At 38.2% G+C, this 21478-nt stretch overlaps 1 protein-coding gene across 1 annotated transcript in view; it reads left to right on the forward strand.

The window, feature by feature from the left end:
• The window catches only part of LOC140163650 (uncharacterized), a 50021-nt gene that overhangs the window by 12403 nt on the left and 16140 nt on the right, over positions 1 to 21478 (forward strand). The window contains exons 4-15 of the mRNA XM_072186965.1: positions 232 to 2823; positions 3805 to 5931; positions 6434 to 7297; positions 8716 to 8816; positions 10596 to 10772; positions 11359 to 11455; positions 16388 to 16569; positions 18140 to 18334; positions 18579 to 18680; positions 18982 to 19270; positions 20017 to 20208; positions 20880 to 21126. Coding sequence (XP_072043066.1) covers positions 232 to 2823; positions 3805 to 5931; positions 6434 to 7297; positions 8716 to 8816; positions 10596 to 10772; positions 11359 to 11455; positions 16388 to 16569; positions 18140 to 18334; positions 18579 to 18680; positions 18982 to 19270; positions 20017 to 20208; positions 20880 to 21126 — 7165 coding nt within the window. The remainder of the gene's footprint in view (positions 1 to 231; positions 2824 to 3804; positions 5932 to 6433; positions 7298 to 8715; positions 8817 to 10595; positions 10773 to 11358; positions 11456 to 16387; positions 16570 to 18139; positions 18335 to 18578; positions 18681 to 18981; positions 19271 to 20016; positions 20209 to 20879; positions 21127 to 21478) is intronic.

Consider the following 21478-nt stretch of genomic DNA (forward strand, 5'->3'; position numbering starts at 1 on the left):
TGTATTAAATGTTACACGAATATGTAGCACGTTTTTTGGACCATTTGGCCTTTTCATAGCCCAGCGGGTAAGTTGCCTGAAGTTGTATGATATCAGATGCTACATAGCAGGTTGCAAAACATCAAGTAAGTTCCAGTATTCGATTTATTAAAAAAAAATTGGAAAAGTACAAATTGGTCACAAAATTGATAAAAGGTTCAACATGTTTTTCCACTCGTTTTTATTGCACAGATGCTGATAATTACGACTTGACATTACAACGTTCCATCTTCACAAGTAATGGCTTACATGGTGTTCACATCGACCGAAGCCAGCGTGATATCTTAATCAGCGACTGCCTTGTTTATGACAACGGACAAAATGGAATCTTAGCAAACCGAGTTGATGGACAGTTTCATTTATCAACTTCTACTGTGGATAACAATCAAGAATCAGGGTTATCAACCCTAACTATGGTTGGGCAAGCTTTCATTACTGACTGCCGATTTAAGAATAATACTATGGACGGCGTTAATTTAGGTATTAGATCATTCTATGACGTACGCAATGTAGCCTCGGTGTCGGTGACCTCTTCTGATTCATCTTTTTCTGATAATGGTTATTTAGGCTTAAATATACATTCTGTTGGCTGTAGTGCTGTCAGCCTTTTTGATGATTTTGGTATGTTATCGTGCGTGGTAAGGCGCAATGGCCGCGGAGGTATTCGGATTTTCAATTCATGTACAAGCAATCGGTATCGTTGGTCTGCATCCATCGTAAATACACTACTTACGGAAAACGAGAACCGAGCTATGGAACTTCGAGCGCTCAGTGAAGTCGATGTTTGCGCTAATGATTTTGAAAGCAACTTGGGATCTAGCGAAGTTCTGTATTGGTTTTTAGATCGGTTTGAAAGTGGAGAACTAGTGACAATTTCTGACAACATATTTGTTGATAATTCGGCAACAGTTATAATGCAAATCGACGGATCATTTGCTGATACTATGAACGATATAGACATTGAAGGCAATGTTTTTCAAAATAACACTTGCCTTAATGTCATCAACATGAAATGGGAACCAAACGGCGAATTCTACGATATTAACCATTTGGCCATTACTAGAAACAATTTTACAGCAAATTTACCTGTTCACTCATTCCGTAAATACTGGATATTACCAGCCGCTACCGTGTCTTACGATAAGCCACATGTAACATTCACGGGAAACATCTTGGACAATCCGGTATTTCCCTTTCAGTTGAACGTCCAAGGTGATAACTTCGGAACCACCACAGACGCTAGCCTGAATTGGTGGGGAACTAGTGACGAAGAAGAGATTCAAGAAATCATTATTGACCAACATGACAAATACGACTACCCGCGTGTTGAGTATTTCCCGTATCTTCTGTCTCCCGATATTTCAGATATAGTCGACAACGATGTAACCAGATTCAGCGTGCCGTTTGAAAGAGGTAGTGTGATTGGTGGCATTTTAGTTGGAAATGTCACTCTTACGAAGGAACTCGGACCATATTACGCTGATAAGGACATTTTCATACCTGAATCGGCGGAATTTCATTTGGAACCTGGTTTGACATTGCGATTTGCATACCATGCCGGAATTGTTGTCCAAGGCAAACTTATAGCTATTGGCACGGAAACAGAAAACATACAATTAGAGTCTCAAATTGGACAAAGCCAAAGTTCTATAGTTAGATTAGTAAGTGATAGTGAACAGTGGGAGGGTCGTCTTGAGGTTCAAGTTTCTGAAGAATGGAACAGAGTGTGCTTTTCAGATTGGACATTGCAAAATGCACGTGTAGTGTGTCGAGAATTAGGATATAGTGATGCAGTGCGTTTTTACTCCGCAACAAGTAGGCCACCAAATTATTACTCTTACTACGACCCCTTCCCTCCTTATTATGATAATTTTCCAACTTACCCTGATTTTCCGGAGGATATTGATGATATTCCAATATGGACTCAGACATTTGCGTGTAATGGATATGAAGCAGATACCTCATTGTGTAGCCGAACGAATTTGCCTTCCACATGTATGGATAACTTTACCGATATCTACATCGAATGTAGACGACCTCAATGGGGAGGGATACTTTTCCCTATCAACAGTAAACAGAGTAATCTACAACATGTCACTGTGAGAGATGCTGGATTTAAAATACGTTCTTACGACTGGACAGTGGTAAATAACTATTCTCCTCACATTGCTTCAAGTGTCATAAGTCACAGTGCAATTCATGTGCTCAAACACATAATGGTAGAATCTCCAGCAAATGGAATTGGTTTGTATCCCGATCCATTTCACGTGATTTCTGAAGATCAATTCTGTAACATTTCTGTCGATAACTGTGTAGGCACTTCCGGAACACGTGGTATCCATCTGTATATTCCTAGTGTATACATGGATGATCTTCGGGTGAATGACTGTTACTATGGCATTTATTATGATCCAAACACATACTACATTTCAAGAAGCATCGCAACTTATGCAGGTGATGTTTCACGAAGAAGCAGGTGTCAAGACAGTATACAGTTAACCAGCGATGACAACATTGCTATCATTACCACGCCAAACTATGGTTCTGGCTCTTGCGCGGTCACAGTCAGCAATGTGAATGTGTCAGGGCGTTTGGGTGTCTTCATAATTTACTCAAACTTTGAATATATATACGTACGCGACATGGGACAAGAAATACTGAGGGTAGGAGGAGTGTCTAGAGCTAGCGTAGACCATATTGTTATTTCCAATACCAATGTGATAACCATACAATACACTGTGACTACAACTAGGGCATTCTATATCATGGTGAAAGCTCTAAGCGGTAAGTACTAAACTCATAATAAAATGCTTATTAACAAACAAATAGCAAATTAATCAATTGTTTTAGATTTGTAAACATAATAAAAAAAGCGCACATAATACAGAGTGTCCCTGAAAGGACTGTATCGTCGGAAGCTGAATTGTTTGGGTATTTTAACGCATAAACCAAACATAACTAAATAACCGACGTGGTTGAGGAATATATCAGCTATCACATACTTTTTGAATGTTAATTAATCAAAAGAATGAATCTGAATCAAAAGAATTTTACGAAACTACCTCATTTTTAGCCCGTTCCACGGAGTTAAATATCTATCAACGACTATAGACGCCTCATGCGCTGATGATGCGCAGTGATTAGCACTCCGAATACAGATCTTCGATTGATATTTGAATCCGTGGAAAGCTTTGAAGATGAGAGAGATTCGTAAAATTTGTATATTTCACGAACGGTGTGGTCAATTGTCAAAATTCAAAAAGTATGTTATTGTAGATTTATTTCTCAACCACACCAGTTATTTAGTTATGTTTATTAATATACCCTAACAATTAAGTTTTTGACGATACAGTTCTTACAGGGACACCCTGTACGCATCTTATTTCCAACTGTTATTAAAATTTATCCAAACAAGTCAAAGGATGCTAACCTTTACGCATGTTCCAAGTTACACCTAAATAGAACCAGCTAAACATTGTGCACGGAGCTCTTTAGACATAAAGTCATAATCATGACTTTTAATCCCATACATAACTGTACGGGCCACGAAAAGACCAACATAGCCAGTGTGGTCGCTTTCACGTTATCTTGTTATTTCAGTGTAACGTGGTTAGAAACCCTTCCTGGCGAGTATTACTAACACTAAAGTTTACAGAAATCGTACATAATGGCTTTAATTGAATTGTTAACTTAACCACAACGCTGATATACCAGGCAACAACCATGTTTTTACGATAGATAAAATCGATCTCTATTATTTTACAGAAACGGGTTTAATTGAACCTACCGGACAGATTGCGTTTAGAAGCAGCGGTTTCAGGAATGCAAATTACGGAATATACATTGGATATTCAAATCCTCCGTTTCCGTTTCAATTGCATGTTGAAAATGGAATTTTCGAAGAAGACGCTTTTAGTGTGTACTTATCTTCATTCTATCGTGGACATGAAGTAAATTTCCACAACAACACTTTTCACAACAATGCCCGGGTTTTTTACATGTCAAGATCGCACGAAGATACAATTCTTTCAATAACGATGAATACATTTAGTTACAACAAGAACAAAGTTCTAGAAATACCAAATGATATACGCTGGTGCAATGTATCCAACAATGTCTTCTTGAACAATGTAGGCCCAACGGTTGTTGAATTTTACGAAGCAGTTCGTTTAGTTTCGATGACAACAAACAATCCCGTCAACCAATTTATGGACAACACACTGAAGGATAATATGCCTGATAATGTTGAGCTTATTGAGTTTGGATTAAGATGTACCATTCTTAGCAAGGCAAACTCGTTAAGGCTCCAGTACAACCACTTCGACAACGCTGAATATGATTTTGAGCTATGTACAGCAGGAGTCATAACATTGATTCAAGATTACGTTGATGCTAGATTTAATTTCTGGAATAGATTTAATGACACCGCTATAGCAATGAGGTTGTTCGATTTTAATGACTGGAATGACAGACTACCGGTCACGTTTCGCCCATACTTGATATCGGCAGATGAATATGGCGGAATGGAAATACCGAATGATACAGGTGATGTCTATCTAGATAAGACTTACACCGGTGGAAGAATTTTCAAGAATAGTATTATGTCCATTGAAGAAAGTCCGTATTACATACAAGGAGATATCACTGTACTTGCAGATGCAACGTTGACTATTGAAGCCGGGACTAAATTACACTTTGCGGGTCATGTCGGTGTGCTTATTTTGGGTCAGCTCATTGCACAAGGAAGTCATGATAATCACATAACCTTAAAATCAATTATGTCCGACAACCCAGATGAGACTTTAGAATCGGGAGATATCCGTCTTGTTGGAGGACCTTCTAAATTTGATGGGAAATTGGAAATATATCTTGGAGGTGAATGGGTGTCGGTCTGTTATCCAAGGTATTACCAACGAGGACGTCGTCTTGGAATGGTTGCGTGTCGACAATTGGAATTGGGACCCTTTCAGAGCTTTCATATTGAGTTTGATGATGTGTGGCATGATTATGTATGTAATGGAACTGAAAACAAGGTCACTGACTGTTTTTCGTCTGTAATTGGTGAAAACGTGTATTGCCAACATGGATATGCTTTTGCGATGACATGTTCCGAGCTTATTACTTCTACATCCGGCTATTGGGGCGGTGTGCGTATTATCGGAAACCAATCAACCCAAGTTCAGTCTGAACTCATTAATGTTGATGTATATGACGCAGGTTATCTTCACTTCCAAGAGGTGCCAGGGATATATACAAGGTACACTAGTCCTAAACTGATCAACGTGACTGTTAACCATTCAAGAAAAGATGGCATTGTTTTTGATACAGCTCTCAATGACCTAATAATGGAAACGGTAACAATAGACGAGTCAAGTTCATCAGGAATGGCAATGTACAATATGGATAATGTGAATTTAGATATTCAAAATCTGACTACCATGTTTAATGCTGGGACTGGTGTGGCTGCTCGAAATGATGATTACATGTCAGTGTCAATGACCCATTTGGACTATCTTTATCTTTTTCGTGATTATACTGCCAGTGAGGATTACATAACAATAGAAAACGCCAAAGTACTGTTTCTTTACCCTCCTCGCACGTTTCCGTACGACTATAATACTGATTATTCGTATTCTTTATTCATAACAACTGTTTATGAACGTTATCTAGTAGTCTCGATATACCGGCAAGCTTATTATTATTATGACAGCTTAAGTGTGATAGATACAGCATCAGAAAGTGTTTTAGGAAGTATTCCAACTCGTTCACATATAAGACATCTGTCTGTTGTATCAACGTCGACTGGAAATACCTTTCGTGTCACAATGAGTTATCGGGGTACAGCAAGAATCCGAGAGATTTACATCAAAGTTATATCACCACTTATGACAGGTTGGTAAACTTCGTATTTTCTACTTATTAATTTTTAGTTGAAATTAAAATCAAAAGTGTATCTGTAAAGAAAATATACAGTAAACTGAAAGACGTCCATATATGGTTTGATACTTGCTTTCTTTATTAAAACAAATTATGTTGGTGACCCATCTGTTTATTATGCTTCTCGCCAATTATTGTTAAGTCATAGTTTCTGAAGCTGTCCCGTGAAAGCTGTGTGTATGTCAAACTGGTGGTTCTTTTTGTGCCGCAATATGGAGTTTTTAATGTCTTTAAAACATGAATATGTAGTTTTCATCGATTTGAAAATTGAAGGTATGTTATTATGGTGGAGGAAAACAAATCATGCTTTTCTCAAAAACTGCTTATTTGCTGTGTTAGTTGGATTCCTTGCGTCATTTCCTTTATGAAGATATATACTTTTCTAACAGTTTAGAATGACACTGCCTACTCCCTTAAACATACAAACAATACAGACTTTTCACTTAATTCTTTGCAGAATTCATCTTCCAATCAGTAAGAGATTCCTGTTTTGGTTTCAATACAAACGGAGGTGGTGTCGAGCTATCGAGTCCTTTCAGTGTAGCCAATGCTACAAACGTCTTAATTGATAGCTGTAAAATTACGTCGAATACGGCATACGGAAATGACAACTACGCGATCAAAATCACCAAACCTAGCAATGGATGGATTGACATTCGAAATTGCCTTGTGACCAATAATGAAAATGTAGGTGGAATCAATATAACCACTGAACAGAAGATCAATACGGATTCAGAAGACCTGGAGAGTTTAAACCTGATTGTTGAGAACACCTTTACTAAGAATACTAACGGTGCAGGCATGGTAGAAATAGACTCTGATTCGGGTACAGGCTTACCTCTTCATTTTCAGATTGAAGGCAACGTGATAATGCATAATTCCCCACGTGATTCGGCGAATATTATGGATGTCAGCGGAGCATACCTAGATGTTAATGGGAATATCGTATACAACAACACATGCAGAAGTGTTCTCCGGTTTCGGCAGGATACCTTATCGGCATCTTCCCAGCAATGTACAAACAATCTTATCTACTACAATATAGGAATGGAGATTAATAGAAAGTACACAATAGAAAACGCAGGGAATGGCATAAGGTACCACCAAAATACCATACACAATTCTGCTAATGTTTACGAAATCGAGGCTATTACCGGAGAAGACATGCCAACAGGTGACAACGACATCTTGAATGCAACTAAGAATTGGTGGGGACCTGGTTCACCCGGAGAAAGATTCAGAGACTCAGGATCTGTCGCTGGCTATGCAACAGTGGAATTTCAACCAATCTTACCCGAAAAACCTAGTCACATTCAAAACTGTAAGTACTCTTTAATGGAAATACATGATATCAAATACATTAATTTTGTTACATACATTGTTTGGTTTTCAGCTGCTAGCTACACTAACAGTATGTTATCGACAATTTAGATGAACCTAATATAACATGTAATTCAATCATGTCAGCCAGAAAAGCTCACTTTTTAGTTATACGATATCACCGACGTTGGAGCCAAAACCTTTGGCCTACACCCAGCTCGGTGGATTCTTTAGGGTCAACCGAGGTCAATCGATGAGGAATCTACTTGATCATCGCCCCCGCTCCTGCTGAAGCAGTGTGAGTACGAGCCGAACAACCGTCCGTCAACAGGAGCGGAGGCTTTAGAGTTAATCTGTCACATAGTTGGGATCGGGTCATCAAGCAATTTCCTCATAGATTGACCTCGGATGACCAGCTGAAGGCCAAAGGTTTTGGCGACAATGTCGATGATACCATCTAACCAAAAAGGAGATTTTCTGGTTGACAAGATTAATTAATCACAATTTGATTAATTAATCACAATTATCAAATGACGTAATTACATTCATTTATGAATACGGGGAGCAAAAAAAATCGGGCTAAATCACGATTTGAACCGGCGAAATCTGGTTTTTGAGACCAGTGCTGTACAATCTGAGTTATTCAACCCTATGATGGACGGCGATCCCAATTACTAAATATCTGGTCAGAATCATGAAACCGTGCTGTTGTTAGGCCGGGATCACCCACGTTACGATATAGTCAGGTAAGTGACAGTACAGGGGATCAATGAAGGTGCCTTTTTAAATACTTCAGAGAAACTGACCAGGTAATAATATTAAGTGAAGAAGCGGAGCTGAAAATTAAGCTGAAATGGGATTCGAACCAGCGACCTCTGGTTTGCGCTACCAGTCTCCTATCATCTGAGCTATCCAGCCCAATAATAGACGGCGATCCCAAATACCAATATCTTTGTTCGGGTGCCTGTCAGAGCCTTGAAACCCTGCCGTCGTGTGGGCGCTGGTCAGAGCCATGATACCGCGCTGTCTTGTGGTCGGGGATGGTTCTCAGTACATACACATAGATTATCCAGGACATCACGTGGACCTACACAAAGTGAAGATCTTCAATAGAGAACCACGGTACTTCGAAAGAGGAGTCACAGAGGCAATTCACATCCGGGCTAACCAACCGTCCTTGAATAAGGACGAGGGGCGCTACAATTTATCAAGAGTCCACGATCCAGCTCTGACGTTACAAGTCTAGAGTCGTCAAATCGATCAGCGAACTGGATCGTTCTGCTGAAGAAGGTTGTAGTGTTAACAATTAAAAAATTTGAGGTGAGCAACTTATGTGAATTGCGAACAAAAGTTCAATTTTTCATTGATTTGATTACCACACAGATGTACTTTCATGCTCGTTCGTGTCTCTTAATTTAGATCGATGCCCTGTTGGATACAAGTGGCTTGCGGAACGTAGTTACTGCTACAGTTACAAAGGTGGCGTTGACGATGGAGAGTCTGCTGCCCTAGAGTGCGAGGTTAATATTATTTAAGCTATAAACTTGAAGAACAAAAACTAAACTTATCATTATTCTCACTTTGTAAAAGTATAAACATAATGCATTATAAAATATATCAATACTGGGAATTGATGATGATGATGATGATGATGATGATGGTGATGATTATGATGTTGATGATAATGATAAGAATAGATTTGAAGCCAGCTGTTATCTTTCCCTATAAATGTATATCACTGCGGACAAAATTCTTCTAGTTTATACTAAACGTTGATATCGTCTTCATCACCGAAAAGTGACAAATACCAGTTAAAATAAACCGATAACTTTCTGTTATAGTTACTATACAGTGTGGGCCAAAAACAACTTTACCCAATTTCAGAGGGTGGTTGCTTGAATTATAGAAGAGCTATTTATGATAATGTTACATATTCTAAATGTATATCTTTCTAAGAGTATGTGATGAAGAAATGAAAGCAAAAGACGCTGAATTAACAAAATGGTGCTAGTTTTGCGTCAGAGGGTCAAAAATCACTTTGTCCACACGTAATTCAATGGGATTTGTCCGATTGCTAAGAGTAAGGCATACATATGCGTTAGGCATACATGTAATTAGTTAACACGTTTGGCTTATCTTTGAAAAGTGATGATTGTTTTATATGCATGAAAGAAATACAATCGATTTTAACCCCATTTACTTGTCATGTACTCGAACTTCACTCCTGTCATTGACCAACAATTAGCATAAAAGTTACACAATTACAAAGGTTTTATCTGGCGCAATTTTTGAATTTTAAATAGGCCTTCGTGCGTTTTGTGACTGCGTGGCTTATTTCTAAATAGGTTTGTAAGGTGCCAAGTTAAGGCAATTCACAACACAAGAGATGACTTTTATGGCAGAGGTATACTTTATTAAGAACAGAAAGCTCTTTGGTAGTGCAGCGTCAATTTCGGATTCGTTTCCCGAACGTAAGATCACACCGAAACCTACCATAACTCTACATACGAACAACTTTCATAACCTCGGAAGTGTGATGAATAGATGCAAAGCACAGAGCGGACGTCCAAGAACTGGTCGTTCAGCTGCAAATATTGCAGCGGTTCAAAGGGACTTGCAGCTAACCCCAGAGTCAGTTGTCGACGCAACAACAATTTGCCGAACATACCACGTACGCAATAAGTTCAATAACTTCAAACTTTCTTGTAGATAACATTTCGTAATGACAAAAAATCAGGTGAGGTTACAATTGCTTTGCTGAGGTTACAATATTTGAGGAGAATTGTGTTTTCTTTGCAGCGTGAAAGCTGCATATCATGACGAAATATCATAGCTTGATATTTAAATTGTTCATGTTTGATTTATTTGATTGTGTTCATGTGTTATATAAAATTGCTGAACAAATTTGTGCGTATACTGAGTGGTTCTCATTCTTTATCGAACTCGCCATTGCAAGAGATGCGACGCGACAGCTAGTAGGCCTTCGCGTGGACAAAGTTAATTTTGACTCTTTGATTTAAAAATAGCGTCACGTTTTTATTTTAATACATTTTTGGATAGTTTTTTCACCAAATACTCTAATGAAAGTGTTCTTTACGAATATGTGAAAACAATTTGCAGCCGACTTTTTAATTTTGAGATATGAACCTTTTAAATTGGGTAAAGTTGTTTTTGGCCCACACTGTAGAGGGTGACGTTGTTGAATTGTTATTTTTAATAATAGCATTTTCGTAGCATCAGCGTACCAAAATTACAACGATATTACAAACAACACATTATATATTAATTTGTTTGTACAGAATGAGGGCGCTCTACTAGCTAGGTCTCCAAAGATCGTTGACAACAGGAACATCTTGCTATTTGAAACCATCAATGATGCACGGGCAGACTACGCAGATGACAATCATTTCGTATGGGTTGACCCGTGCTTAAATAACTTCTCCCTTGAATCAACCCTAAATTTAGGGGCAACACAGGTAAAATGTAACAATCTGAACGATCTAACTCTATTAAATTTTGTTATTATAGTACATGTGGTAAGAAAGCCGGAAAGTCCCCATAAATAGCTTATTCACATGCACATTGAGCAATGCAACGAAACATCTGGGAATGCCCAATCTATAGACAGGTCTGACTCATTTTGTTATAATTGTCACCTGATTTGTTATCGTTACTTTATCTCTCATGAAGTTTTTTAAATGTACACAGATTTCAAATGAAATCACTGAGGGCACTTCTCAATGGTTCTTAAATTCAATGAGCTATCCTGTCCGTGACGCAATAAGTTACATGCATTGCAACAAACAATTTTTGTCAAAAGTTATTATTCTGTACGACATTAACAATCAAAGAACCTGGAATAACTGCTTAGTCCATTTTTTCATCGTCTCCTCTTTCTTTCCGTCTTATTGTTATATTTTCCCGTTTTTTTCTCGGTTAGGCACCATGTTAGCACATGACATACATGTAATAGCGAATTACTTAGCAAATAATAATAAAAAACAAAAACAAGATTATTCGTGATGATATAATTGTTTCAATTTCAATTTACCATGTTTACAGGATTGTAGCTGTTTTGCCATGGACTTGAATACCATAGGAACTGTTCACGAAATGCCTTGTGAAAACCGACATTCTTACGTGTGTCTGAAAACGCCAAGTATGTTTGTTTATGCATAATTGCACTTTATTATTAATATTTGAATTTATATGGTGGTCATGATGTTTACCCAAATCACGTTACTGAGATATTGTTTACACGCTCATAGACCATTCCTAAAATTGACACCTTCGTGCTGTTATTGAACATAGGGTAACGAAAGCAAGGTCAAGTAGGGTTTCCCGTGATTAATTCGTTATTTTATAATCACGTGATATCCTTCTTGATCTCGCTTTCCTGGTCACTTTCGTAGTTTTTAGTACGTAGTATCGATGTGATATAGATTGTTAACTCCACCAACGTCAGGAAGGTACCCATCATAGGAATGGTCTATAGATGATGTGACATAACAAACATTTGCTCGTCAGGCAATATTGACCAACGTTTCCGTCCGGTTCCGTCCGGTTTCTATTGATCTAAACAATGGAAACCGGACGGAACCGAACGGAACGGCGGGCAATCGCCGGTGAGTTTTGATTTCATCCTTTAGAGTAAAAAATAAGTAAAATATATTACGATCATTATCAATGGATATATACAAGCAGTGGTATTTTTTCACTAATATTTATCAAAATAAAGATCATTTGCATATATTTAAGTCAATATTTCCAAAAACCGTCGGAAATTGGGTATTGAAAAGTGGAGTGGTTATATGCAGATCCATTGAACATGTCAATAGACACGTCCATTTACTTTTTATTTACATAATCATCTCACCTCATTTATACAAACCTCATTTATACAAACGAAAAAAAAATGACATTAAAACTAGAACCTAGAATCTTTTGCTATGAAATATGTTTCAAATTCTATATTTCAAAAATGCTGTTCAATTTGATTCCTTTAATTCCTTTAAATGATACGTGAAGTCAGCTTGGATAAAATACTGGTAGATTACATGTTGGTAACCAAGTAACCCAGGAACTCATGAATGATTTTAACACTTTATAAAGTCTTCAAGTCTTCAAGTGCTGTTCTCCTAACAAAGCGAAGCTTATCCAAGGAGTAAGGTGATGATGCTCATAAATGTGCAGAAATGTGCAGAGTGCAGAACAACAAACGGTGCACGTAAAAAGAACTGGAGAGCTGATTTAGATGACTTGGTGAGTAGCAGTAGGCTGCAAGACCCTCACTGCTGGCAGAGCTATGGCCTGGAAAACGTTGACAGATGGTGCTGCAACTGCTTCCGCAGGTAGCCTGTTCCAAGTTGGAATTGTCCTCACAAAGAAAGAGTATTTGTAGGTGTTGCGAGTAGCCAAGACTGGAAGGTAGCGTAAATTGTGTGATCTTTCAGAGGTTGGATGAAGCCTGATGTTTGGTGGAAAGCTGATGTTAACTAGACCATGATGGATTTTATAAAACATTGTACATTGAGACATCACTCTTCTAGTGGCTAACTGGTCTAATTGCAGCTGATCCAGAAGAGGTGTTACGCTTGTCTTTCGATGAAATTCTCCACAAATGAACCTAACAGCCTGACGCTGGACCATTTCCAAGGGTTTTACATCACGAGCTGTGTATGGACTCCAAGCTGTGGCAGCATACTCAAGTTGAGGTCTGACAAGAGTCTGGTATGCCTTTAATTTGACATCCTTGGAACATGGCCCAAGGTTACGACGAATAATTCCAAGTGTGTTGAGAGCTTTTGTACGAATGTTTGAGACATGTTGTTTGAATGATAGGTCATTAGATATAGTTACACCAAGATATTTGTGACTTTCCGTTTTCTCAATAATTTGGTTTGAAACACAATAGCTGAAAATTGACGGCAGTTTCTTACGAGTGACAGTGAGGTGTTGACATTTGCTGGCATTAAAAGACATTTGCCATTTGTCTGCCCATGCAAACACTGCATTCAGGTCTTTCTGTAAGGCTACATGATCTTCTGGTCCTTTTATCTTACGATATAGAACACTATCGTCAGCGAATAGTCTAATGGTAGATTCCAGCTCTTCAGTGATGTCATTGATATAGATAAGGAAGAGGGTGGGTCCTAAAACTGACCCCTGGGGCACACCAGATTTTACAGGTGCCCGGTTTGAACAAGTTCCATTCATGGTAACACACTGTTCCCTGTTTGACAGGAAACCTTGAATCCATTGGAGCGATTTCCCTCTAATGCCATAATGGTGCAATTTGGCAGCAAGCCTCTGGTGCGGCACCTTATCAAAGGCTTTGCTAAAATCTAGCATAAGAATATCAGTCTGACTGGTTCTGTTTAGACATTCTGCCCAATCATGGATGGCTTCCAGCAGCTGAGTTTCACATGAGCGCTTTTCCCTGAAACCATGTTGATTTTCTACTATGATATTATATGTGGCCAGATGTTTGGAGATATGCGACAAGACTATGTGTTCCATTAATTTACATGAAATACAAGTTAAACTAACAGGTCTGTAATTCTCAGGTGAAGATTTTACTCCCTTCTTGTATATGCCAGTGACAAAAGCTTTTCTCCAATCATCTGGCAAAGTTCCTGTTGCATAGGATTGCCGAAAGATGAAATGCAGCATCGGTGCAAGTTCTGTAGCATAATCATGAAGCATCCTGGATGGTATACTGTCTGGTCCCCCTGCCTTGTTGATGTTTATCTGAGTAAGTTGTTTTACTACTCCTTGTAACTCTATGTCAAGATCTTGAATACTTGAAAAGGCAGAGTGCCCTTTGTTAGGAATTGCAGATAAGTTCTCGTCAGTAAATACGGAGGAAAACTGTTTGTTTAGAGCTTCAGCCTTTGATAAATCAGAGACACATGTTTCCCCATCTGATATTAATGTGGGGATACTTACTGCATCCTTCCTTTGGGATCTTATAAAAGACCAAAATCTCTTTGGACTGGTTTCAAGACTTGGCCCAAGCACTTCTTCCATGTAGTGAGTGTAAGACTGACGTAGGGTAGCAGTCACATTGTTACGCTTTTTTTGTAACTAGTCCATAGGCGTTTGGATTTTGTTTTCTTTGCAGCAGAATACAACTTATCCCTTTTCCTCATTTGTTTCACAATACTATGATCTATCCAAGGGTGGCTTTGTTTACCCTTGGAGAAATGATGGGGAACATACTTCTCTGTTGTATTTAACACATAGTTCTTAAATGTGGTCCAGTTTTCATTTACAGATTTGTTCATGGGTTCATTCAGGAAAAAATCCCTAGAGTTAGCCTCCAGAGTTTCTTTGATGCTCTGTGTAGCAGCTTTCTTAAAATTGTAGATCTTACGTGGTGGCTTACTCATTCTTTTGGGCTTTAAATTCAAGTCAAAGAGCACTATGTCGTGATCACTCACTCCTGGTTTTGTTCTAATATTACTCACAACATTTAGGTTGTTGGTACATATCAAATCTAACACGTTTTGTGATCTTGGTCTTGTGATCAACGTATTCAGCTGCGTAAGACCTGACTCAGATAGAAAATCTAAGAAATCATCATGAAGTTTCTTACGTCTACTGTCACCTTTTGTTTCACCTGTCCCCCAGTTTATATCTGGGAAGTTAAAATCACCACAGATGATGATATTACAATGACTTTTGATTTTACTCAAAACTTTGGCAAGGCTATCAGAAAGATGATTGACTGGGTCAAAGTCATTATTTGGTGTTCGATAAAAACTACCTATAAAAACTCTACCGGCTTTAACAAACTCCATGGAGGACCAAACAATTTCACAAGGTGCATCAAACTCTGGTTCTTCAACAGAAACAAAGTTACCCTTAACAGCAAGGAATACACCTCCCCCTGATTGATTACGGTCCTTGCGCATAACATTGTAATCTTCAGGGAAAATGGAGTAAGTTGGAATACCTGAACCAAGTTTGGACTCGCATCCAAATATTATATCAGGAGCATGCTCTTTGATTGAAGCTTGAAAATCCAATCTTCCTTTCTCCCCTTCTAGCCCATCACAGTTAATGACCATTAATTTTAACGAAAGAACACAATTCTTCCTGGATCTATACACTTTGTTTGCCTGGTGTTTAATTGGCGTGGACGTATCATGTGGAACAAAGTTACACACATCAGGTTCATCAACAGTAACTTCGTCAGTTAATGACTCAAAGGAATTACCAGTAGCAAAGTAATTGCTATCAAAGAAACTGGGACCAACATTAGGCAAGCCACATTGTATACAAATCCACGACAAATTGGAATGGTGAGTATACACGTCAGATATGTGGTCCGTTACAACGGCACACTCCCGGTGGTACCATATGTCGCATATAAACGTGTTATAAATACGTTTTGAATTTGATCAAAACGTTTTAATAACATTCAAGTGTCGGGTTATATAAAGGACATGTTTAAAACTTTTTATATGACAAACACTACATCAACATTTTAGAAATGTTGTCAAAATGTTATCGTAAAATGTGTTTGGAAAACTAAGATTTAATATAAATCTGGCCAGATATACCTATTTTTGGCGAACGAACCTTCAGTCGTCAGCTGGGTTGTGATAACCTTGAGTAACGGACACTTGACGGGTATTGATAACAATCGGAGAGAAATATGTCCTTAATATGATTCTGTCCCAGTCGTGAGAAAGTTTTACCCGGACGCATCCTCCACGGTTGAGGGATAGTTGCTCAGCCAACACCCAGATCGCCTCTTTTACGCCTCGCTGAAACCAACGTTACTTGCGATCTAAAATTCGGACATACTTGGTGTCAAAATGGTGTCCACTGGCTTTCATATGTAAGAAAACCGTTGAGTCGTTTCCACTTGAGCTGGCTCTCCGATGTTGTAACATGGTATTGTAAAGAGGTTGGTACTCAAGGTCATTTGCATCACAACCCAGCTAAAGACTGATTAGGTTTCAGTTGCAACGTCGGATCGTTCGCCAAAAAGAGGTATGTCTGTTTGATCAGATTTAAATTAAATCTTAATTTCAACATACCCCCTGTTAAACCGCATAATGTACGCCTTTTGTTTTCCTAGGAAGCGGTTGCTCACATTACTGCAACGGGAATGGTGTATGTATAGGAGTAAACACGTGTACCTGTAATTATGGCTGGTCTGGCCCTGATTGTTCAGAATTTCATTGCGATGATGTCAATAACTGTTCTGGATTTGGTGAATGTGTTGGGCCAAACTTGTGCAGGTGTCGTGGAGGATGGCAGGTACGTATTTGGAAACCGCCTAATTGGCTAGGGTGACTTTTACCCAGAGAAGCAGAATCTTGACTCAGAAACATTGTATCTAATCTACTGAAGAAGTTATGGGTCTCTCAAAACCTCTTTTTGACAAATAAAATTTTGACAAAACGAAACAAGGTTTTGAGAGACCCATAACTTCTTAAGTAGATAAGATGCACTGTTTCTGAGACCAGATTCTGTTTTTCTGGGTAAAAGTCACCCCAGTTAGTACTTTTCAGCATAATATCTTTTTTGCAAAGTCAAATATGAGTGTTCCAAAACGCTACTAATTCAACGTCGCAACTTGAGAGAGCAAAAAGTGGGGGTCTGGGCCAAATTTTGACAAGCCATATCTCCAAAACCGCTTGGAGTTGAGCATTCATTTTTTCCATGTGTTCATTATGCTCATAGAAGTATGCTAGAAGTGATTTTCAGCAACATTTGAGGGGATGACCACTGACCAACCATCCCATTTTGTTGATGTGGTTGAAATGACATATATGTGAGTAGGCAAACCTAACTGATGTTTTTAAAGCAAAGTCAATATCTCTCAGAAATGTTGTCCAAGAACATATTTTCAACATACCTGAAGTTGATGGTGGGGCAAAATGTCTGACATTGATTTTCAGGGGGGTCAAAATGTACAAAAAATGTATAATTGGAGTTTTGCATGGGTAATATCTCAGCTAAAAGTATTCTAATAGGCTCAATATGGGATAAGAGTAATGTCCTACCAAAGGGCTCTGACTTGGACAATAAAATTATTTTTACTTTTGGAGTTCTGACCCCCCGAAGTTGGTCCTGGATGGACAAAGTTGCATTTTGAGAGCCCTATATCTTTTAAAGTAAAGGATTCATAAGTTGTCTGATGCCAGATTTGAATTCTACACAAAATGTACCCCAGGATACATACTTTTCAAAGTTGTTGGGGATTCCCTTTATACATTTATGGCCCTCCAAACATCGTCTTTCGCGTTGCGACACATTTTTTACGCTGACCCCCCTAAATTTCAAATTGATGCCACGGGAAAACAAAATGAAGTATGAAGCTCAAATTTTCAGGATGTTGCTTTCTCATCAATATCTACCACCACACAGAAAAAGAAAAAAATTGAAGAGGCGCTGCGGTGCACATCCCTGGAGTTGATATGGAATGGCTCATATGACAAACAATATCAAATATATGACAAAAAAGAATAACCAAAAATAATTTTATTATAAGATTGTACATTTCGATGACTTTCATAATAATATACTATTATAAGATTGTACATTATGGCTTTCAGACCAAGTAAGATGTTAAAATATTTTCTCATTTACTGTTAAAGTTCATATAAAGCAGATTTGATATACCAACTAACCACAAGTACAATGATTTTATCATAATTATATGTCCATCTTATACCATTTTTAAATACTTCGCACGGTCTATGACAAAAATGTATGATACTAATATCTCCATTTTGGATGCCCTGTGAATAAGAGCGTTAATCAGACCATTCTCCAAATGATGATATCAACGTTCTAACACTTTAACATCTTTCTACTTTAACAGGGTCGCGCTTGTTCTGTAAGCTATTGTAGTCGATACGATCGATGTTCGACGTGTGCGTGTGAAATCGGATGTGGCTGGTGTGATGCTACTCAAACCTGCGTCCCTGGTACAGCATATTCACCAGATATTGGACAATGTAATAACTGGTTTTATTACGGTTGTTTCAGCCCAGGCATCTGTTCTCCAATAGTTGATGTAAGCTTTCAACCATGCACTTATTGTAGCTATTTGTATATTGCTTTATTCTCGAAAAACCATAAATCTATCGACTTTCAATTTCTTAAAATCTGTGAGTGAAACTTGAACTCATGCATGAGCCACATGTCACACACCAAACTTAAAAAGGTCGTACTTCGCCTATAATCATATCTATTTATTGTTTATAAATTTGAAGTATACCTTTATATTAATAATAATATTATATAATTTCTAAATTCAGAAACTGGACTGCGAATTTCGTCAATGCGAATTTCGAGCTCGCGACACAGATCGAGAGACTTGCCAGAGATGTTTGGATATTCAGAATTGTTTTTCAACTCAGGTAAGAAAAGCACAAGCAGGCATTTTCTGACTCAGCAAAAGGCAATTAATTTGTGTTCTAAACCCTATGCAACTACTACACGTCGTAACGTTCACTATGCAAAACTATGCTTCCACTAGCAGTCTCCTAAATCAGATTCTTAATCAAATCGTTCCACACTTATTGTTTCTATTTTGCTACTGAACAAGGATAGTATTTGATATTGGGCCAGTTGTAAAGTATAAAGGTATCATTGTCTTTATGATCTAAAAATAAATGTATTGTGGTTAGCTTAATTTCAGTGTGAGATCTACCTTCACAGGAAAATACAACCTGTCAAACTTGGGATGAAGACAAATGTCCATCTGGTCTTGTAACCAAAGCGTATACCGACAGCACAAGGATCGATAAGGTTGAGATTAATGAAGATGTCAAACTCCTCGATAACAGTGATGCTCTCATTTACCGATGTCAGATTGGTGGGGACGGCGTTCTGGATGAACATGAGTTGTTTTTAACTAGTGAAATATTTGATGTAACAGAGGGAGATATAGTTGTTAGTGGACAAGCTGGCGGCATTATGCATAGGATTGGGTTTCTGTCAAATCAAGGTTTGTTGACTTTCTCTGATATAAGCTTGTGAAATGTTCTATTAAATTAATCTCAACCACAATTGTGATATTAATGAAGCAGTTTTAGCTGAGATAAAGAGCAAACAGTTACGGGCTGCAGCTGATTGTTAGAAAATTGTTGAAAGGGATTCAATCATGTTTCACCGTTGTTCATCACCGATTAACAACTATGCGTTCGCGTCGTCTGCGTGGTTTACTTCACGAGGGCAGCTTCCGAGAGTAGTATAGTAAAACCACGCAGACGCGCAGGATAAGGGATGTTAATCGGTGATAAACAACGGTGAAACATGATTGAATCCCTTTCAACAATGAAAACAAGCTAAAGGTCTTATTAATTCACATGATTATTTTATGAGGAATGTCAGTTAATCATTGACAGTCAGCCTCAAAATGGTCGGTGATTACTGTTGATATCAGCAATAAAACTGAATAAAACGGCAATCTTTATCCGATACTTCCAAAGTACTGAATTCAACTTGTAAGCGTGATACGCACACAGATTCCAGACATGACTAATTTTACGCGCTCACGCGTAACACGGATGTGCGCTGGCGTTCGCGTATACGCTTACTGTAAAAGCGTGGATTCCTCACGGATTAACAACGGTTGGCTCCTATACAAATGTATAGGAAGCGTTGTTGAAACACTGTTAGCGTAAGTGTGTTGCCATTGCGTGATAGAGTTTATTATGCTGTTGCTTTATACCGATTTATATATTTTAACAGATCACCACACTCTGATAATGGGCCGTCAAGTCGATATAACTGAAGTAATTGACTATGCAGATTTTAACCAACCTGTTCAACTACATAGAGCACGAGAGTTTCCAGTTTTAGATGATCAACCCAGGGATAATTTTATTACAGATATACTAAATGACGGAATCAGCGGCAGTGATGTACATGGAATACCACCAGGTAGGAATTAGACTTGTAAAAATCGTATGGACATTAATGGACAATAATCTAGTCTGGGCTTGCAAAATTCCTTGTGGTTTATTTGTATCATGTAAAACACACGTATTGAATTGCAAAGGAAGCCTCTTAAGGACTTTTCTTACTGTTGTGGTCGTGGTATAACTTATTTTATTTTATGCCGTCTGAATGTTCAAATAATTTTACATTAGGAATTCCTTTATTGAAGGATATCTATAGCAAGTCTGAACTAAGTCCCGCTTATACTTGAAAAAGATACCAATAATATACCGTAAAGATTAGCATAATATCTCATATGGATTCCCTTGGCATAACACAAACTAAAGAAAAAATCCCAAGTAAGGGCACGAACCCTAAATGTGTGTTGGCATGTTCAGAGGAGGGAGCTCTCTATTTGAAAGTGAAATAGAGAATGGGCACTAAGGCAAAGAATCATATGTGCGCAGTTCGGCAAATATTTGTGGTATTCAGACTCGAACTTCAAATGGGGTTTAGCTACATCTCCAAGCACTCTAATACACACTGAAGTTCACATTATTGAACACAAAGTTGGGATGTAGGATCAACCATGAACTTGTTTCACGTTTGAGTACTTTCAGAGAAATTAATGAAATGTCACTAATGTCTGCCTTCCATATTTACTTGTGTATTAGACACAACGCCATACAGATGTCTTGGATTAGAATATGCAAATACCGAAGTATCCAAGGATCGATTTGTATCAACGTTTATTTTCCTGCCATCAAATGTAACGACACAAGGCTACATGTTGGGTGATATCTTGGTTTCAAATACAAACAGTTTAAACGTAGAAGAGGTGATTGAAGTTGTTCCAGAGACCGAAGCTGTCTATTTGCATACGAATTTGTTTAAATGTGATCGTACTTCTTCGTTTACCATGTGAGTAATTAGTTGCGTGCTACATTCAAGTTCAAGTTCGAAGATAAGCATTACTCGTATGAACGTCTCCTTTACAAGGCGTTGTAGAACAGATGTGTGTATCTTGGAACTATCCTACAGATCTGTCCATCTTTGAACGATCCACACACCACGAAAAGTGTTTGAATATACATTTCAGGTTTAGAGTTTATGCTAAGTGAGTGCATTTCTGCGTCAAAGCGACCAAGAACGTTCATGTATTCAGGGTTGTGATTTGTTAATTATAGTCTTAGCGATTATGATACGCATGCCTTTAATGCTGTTCATATTTGGTGTCATTTATGTAATGTGGACCTTTTCTAAGATCGTGTCA

The sequence above is a fragment of the Amphiura filiformis genome, chromosome 11, assembly GCF_039555335.1.
Source record: "Amphiura filiformis chromosome 11, Afil_fr2py, whole genome shotgun sequence".
Lineage (NCBI taxonomy): Eukaryota > Metazoa > Echinodermata > Ophiuroidea > Amphilepidida > Amphiuridae > Amphiura > Amphiura filiformis.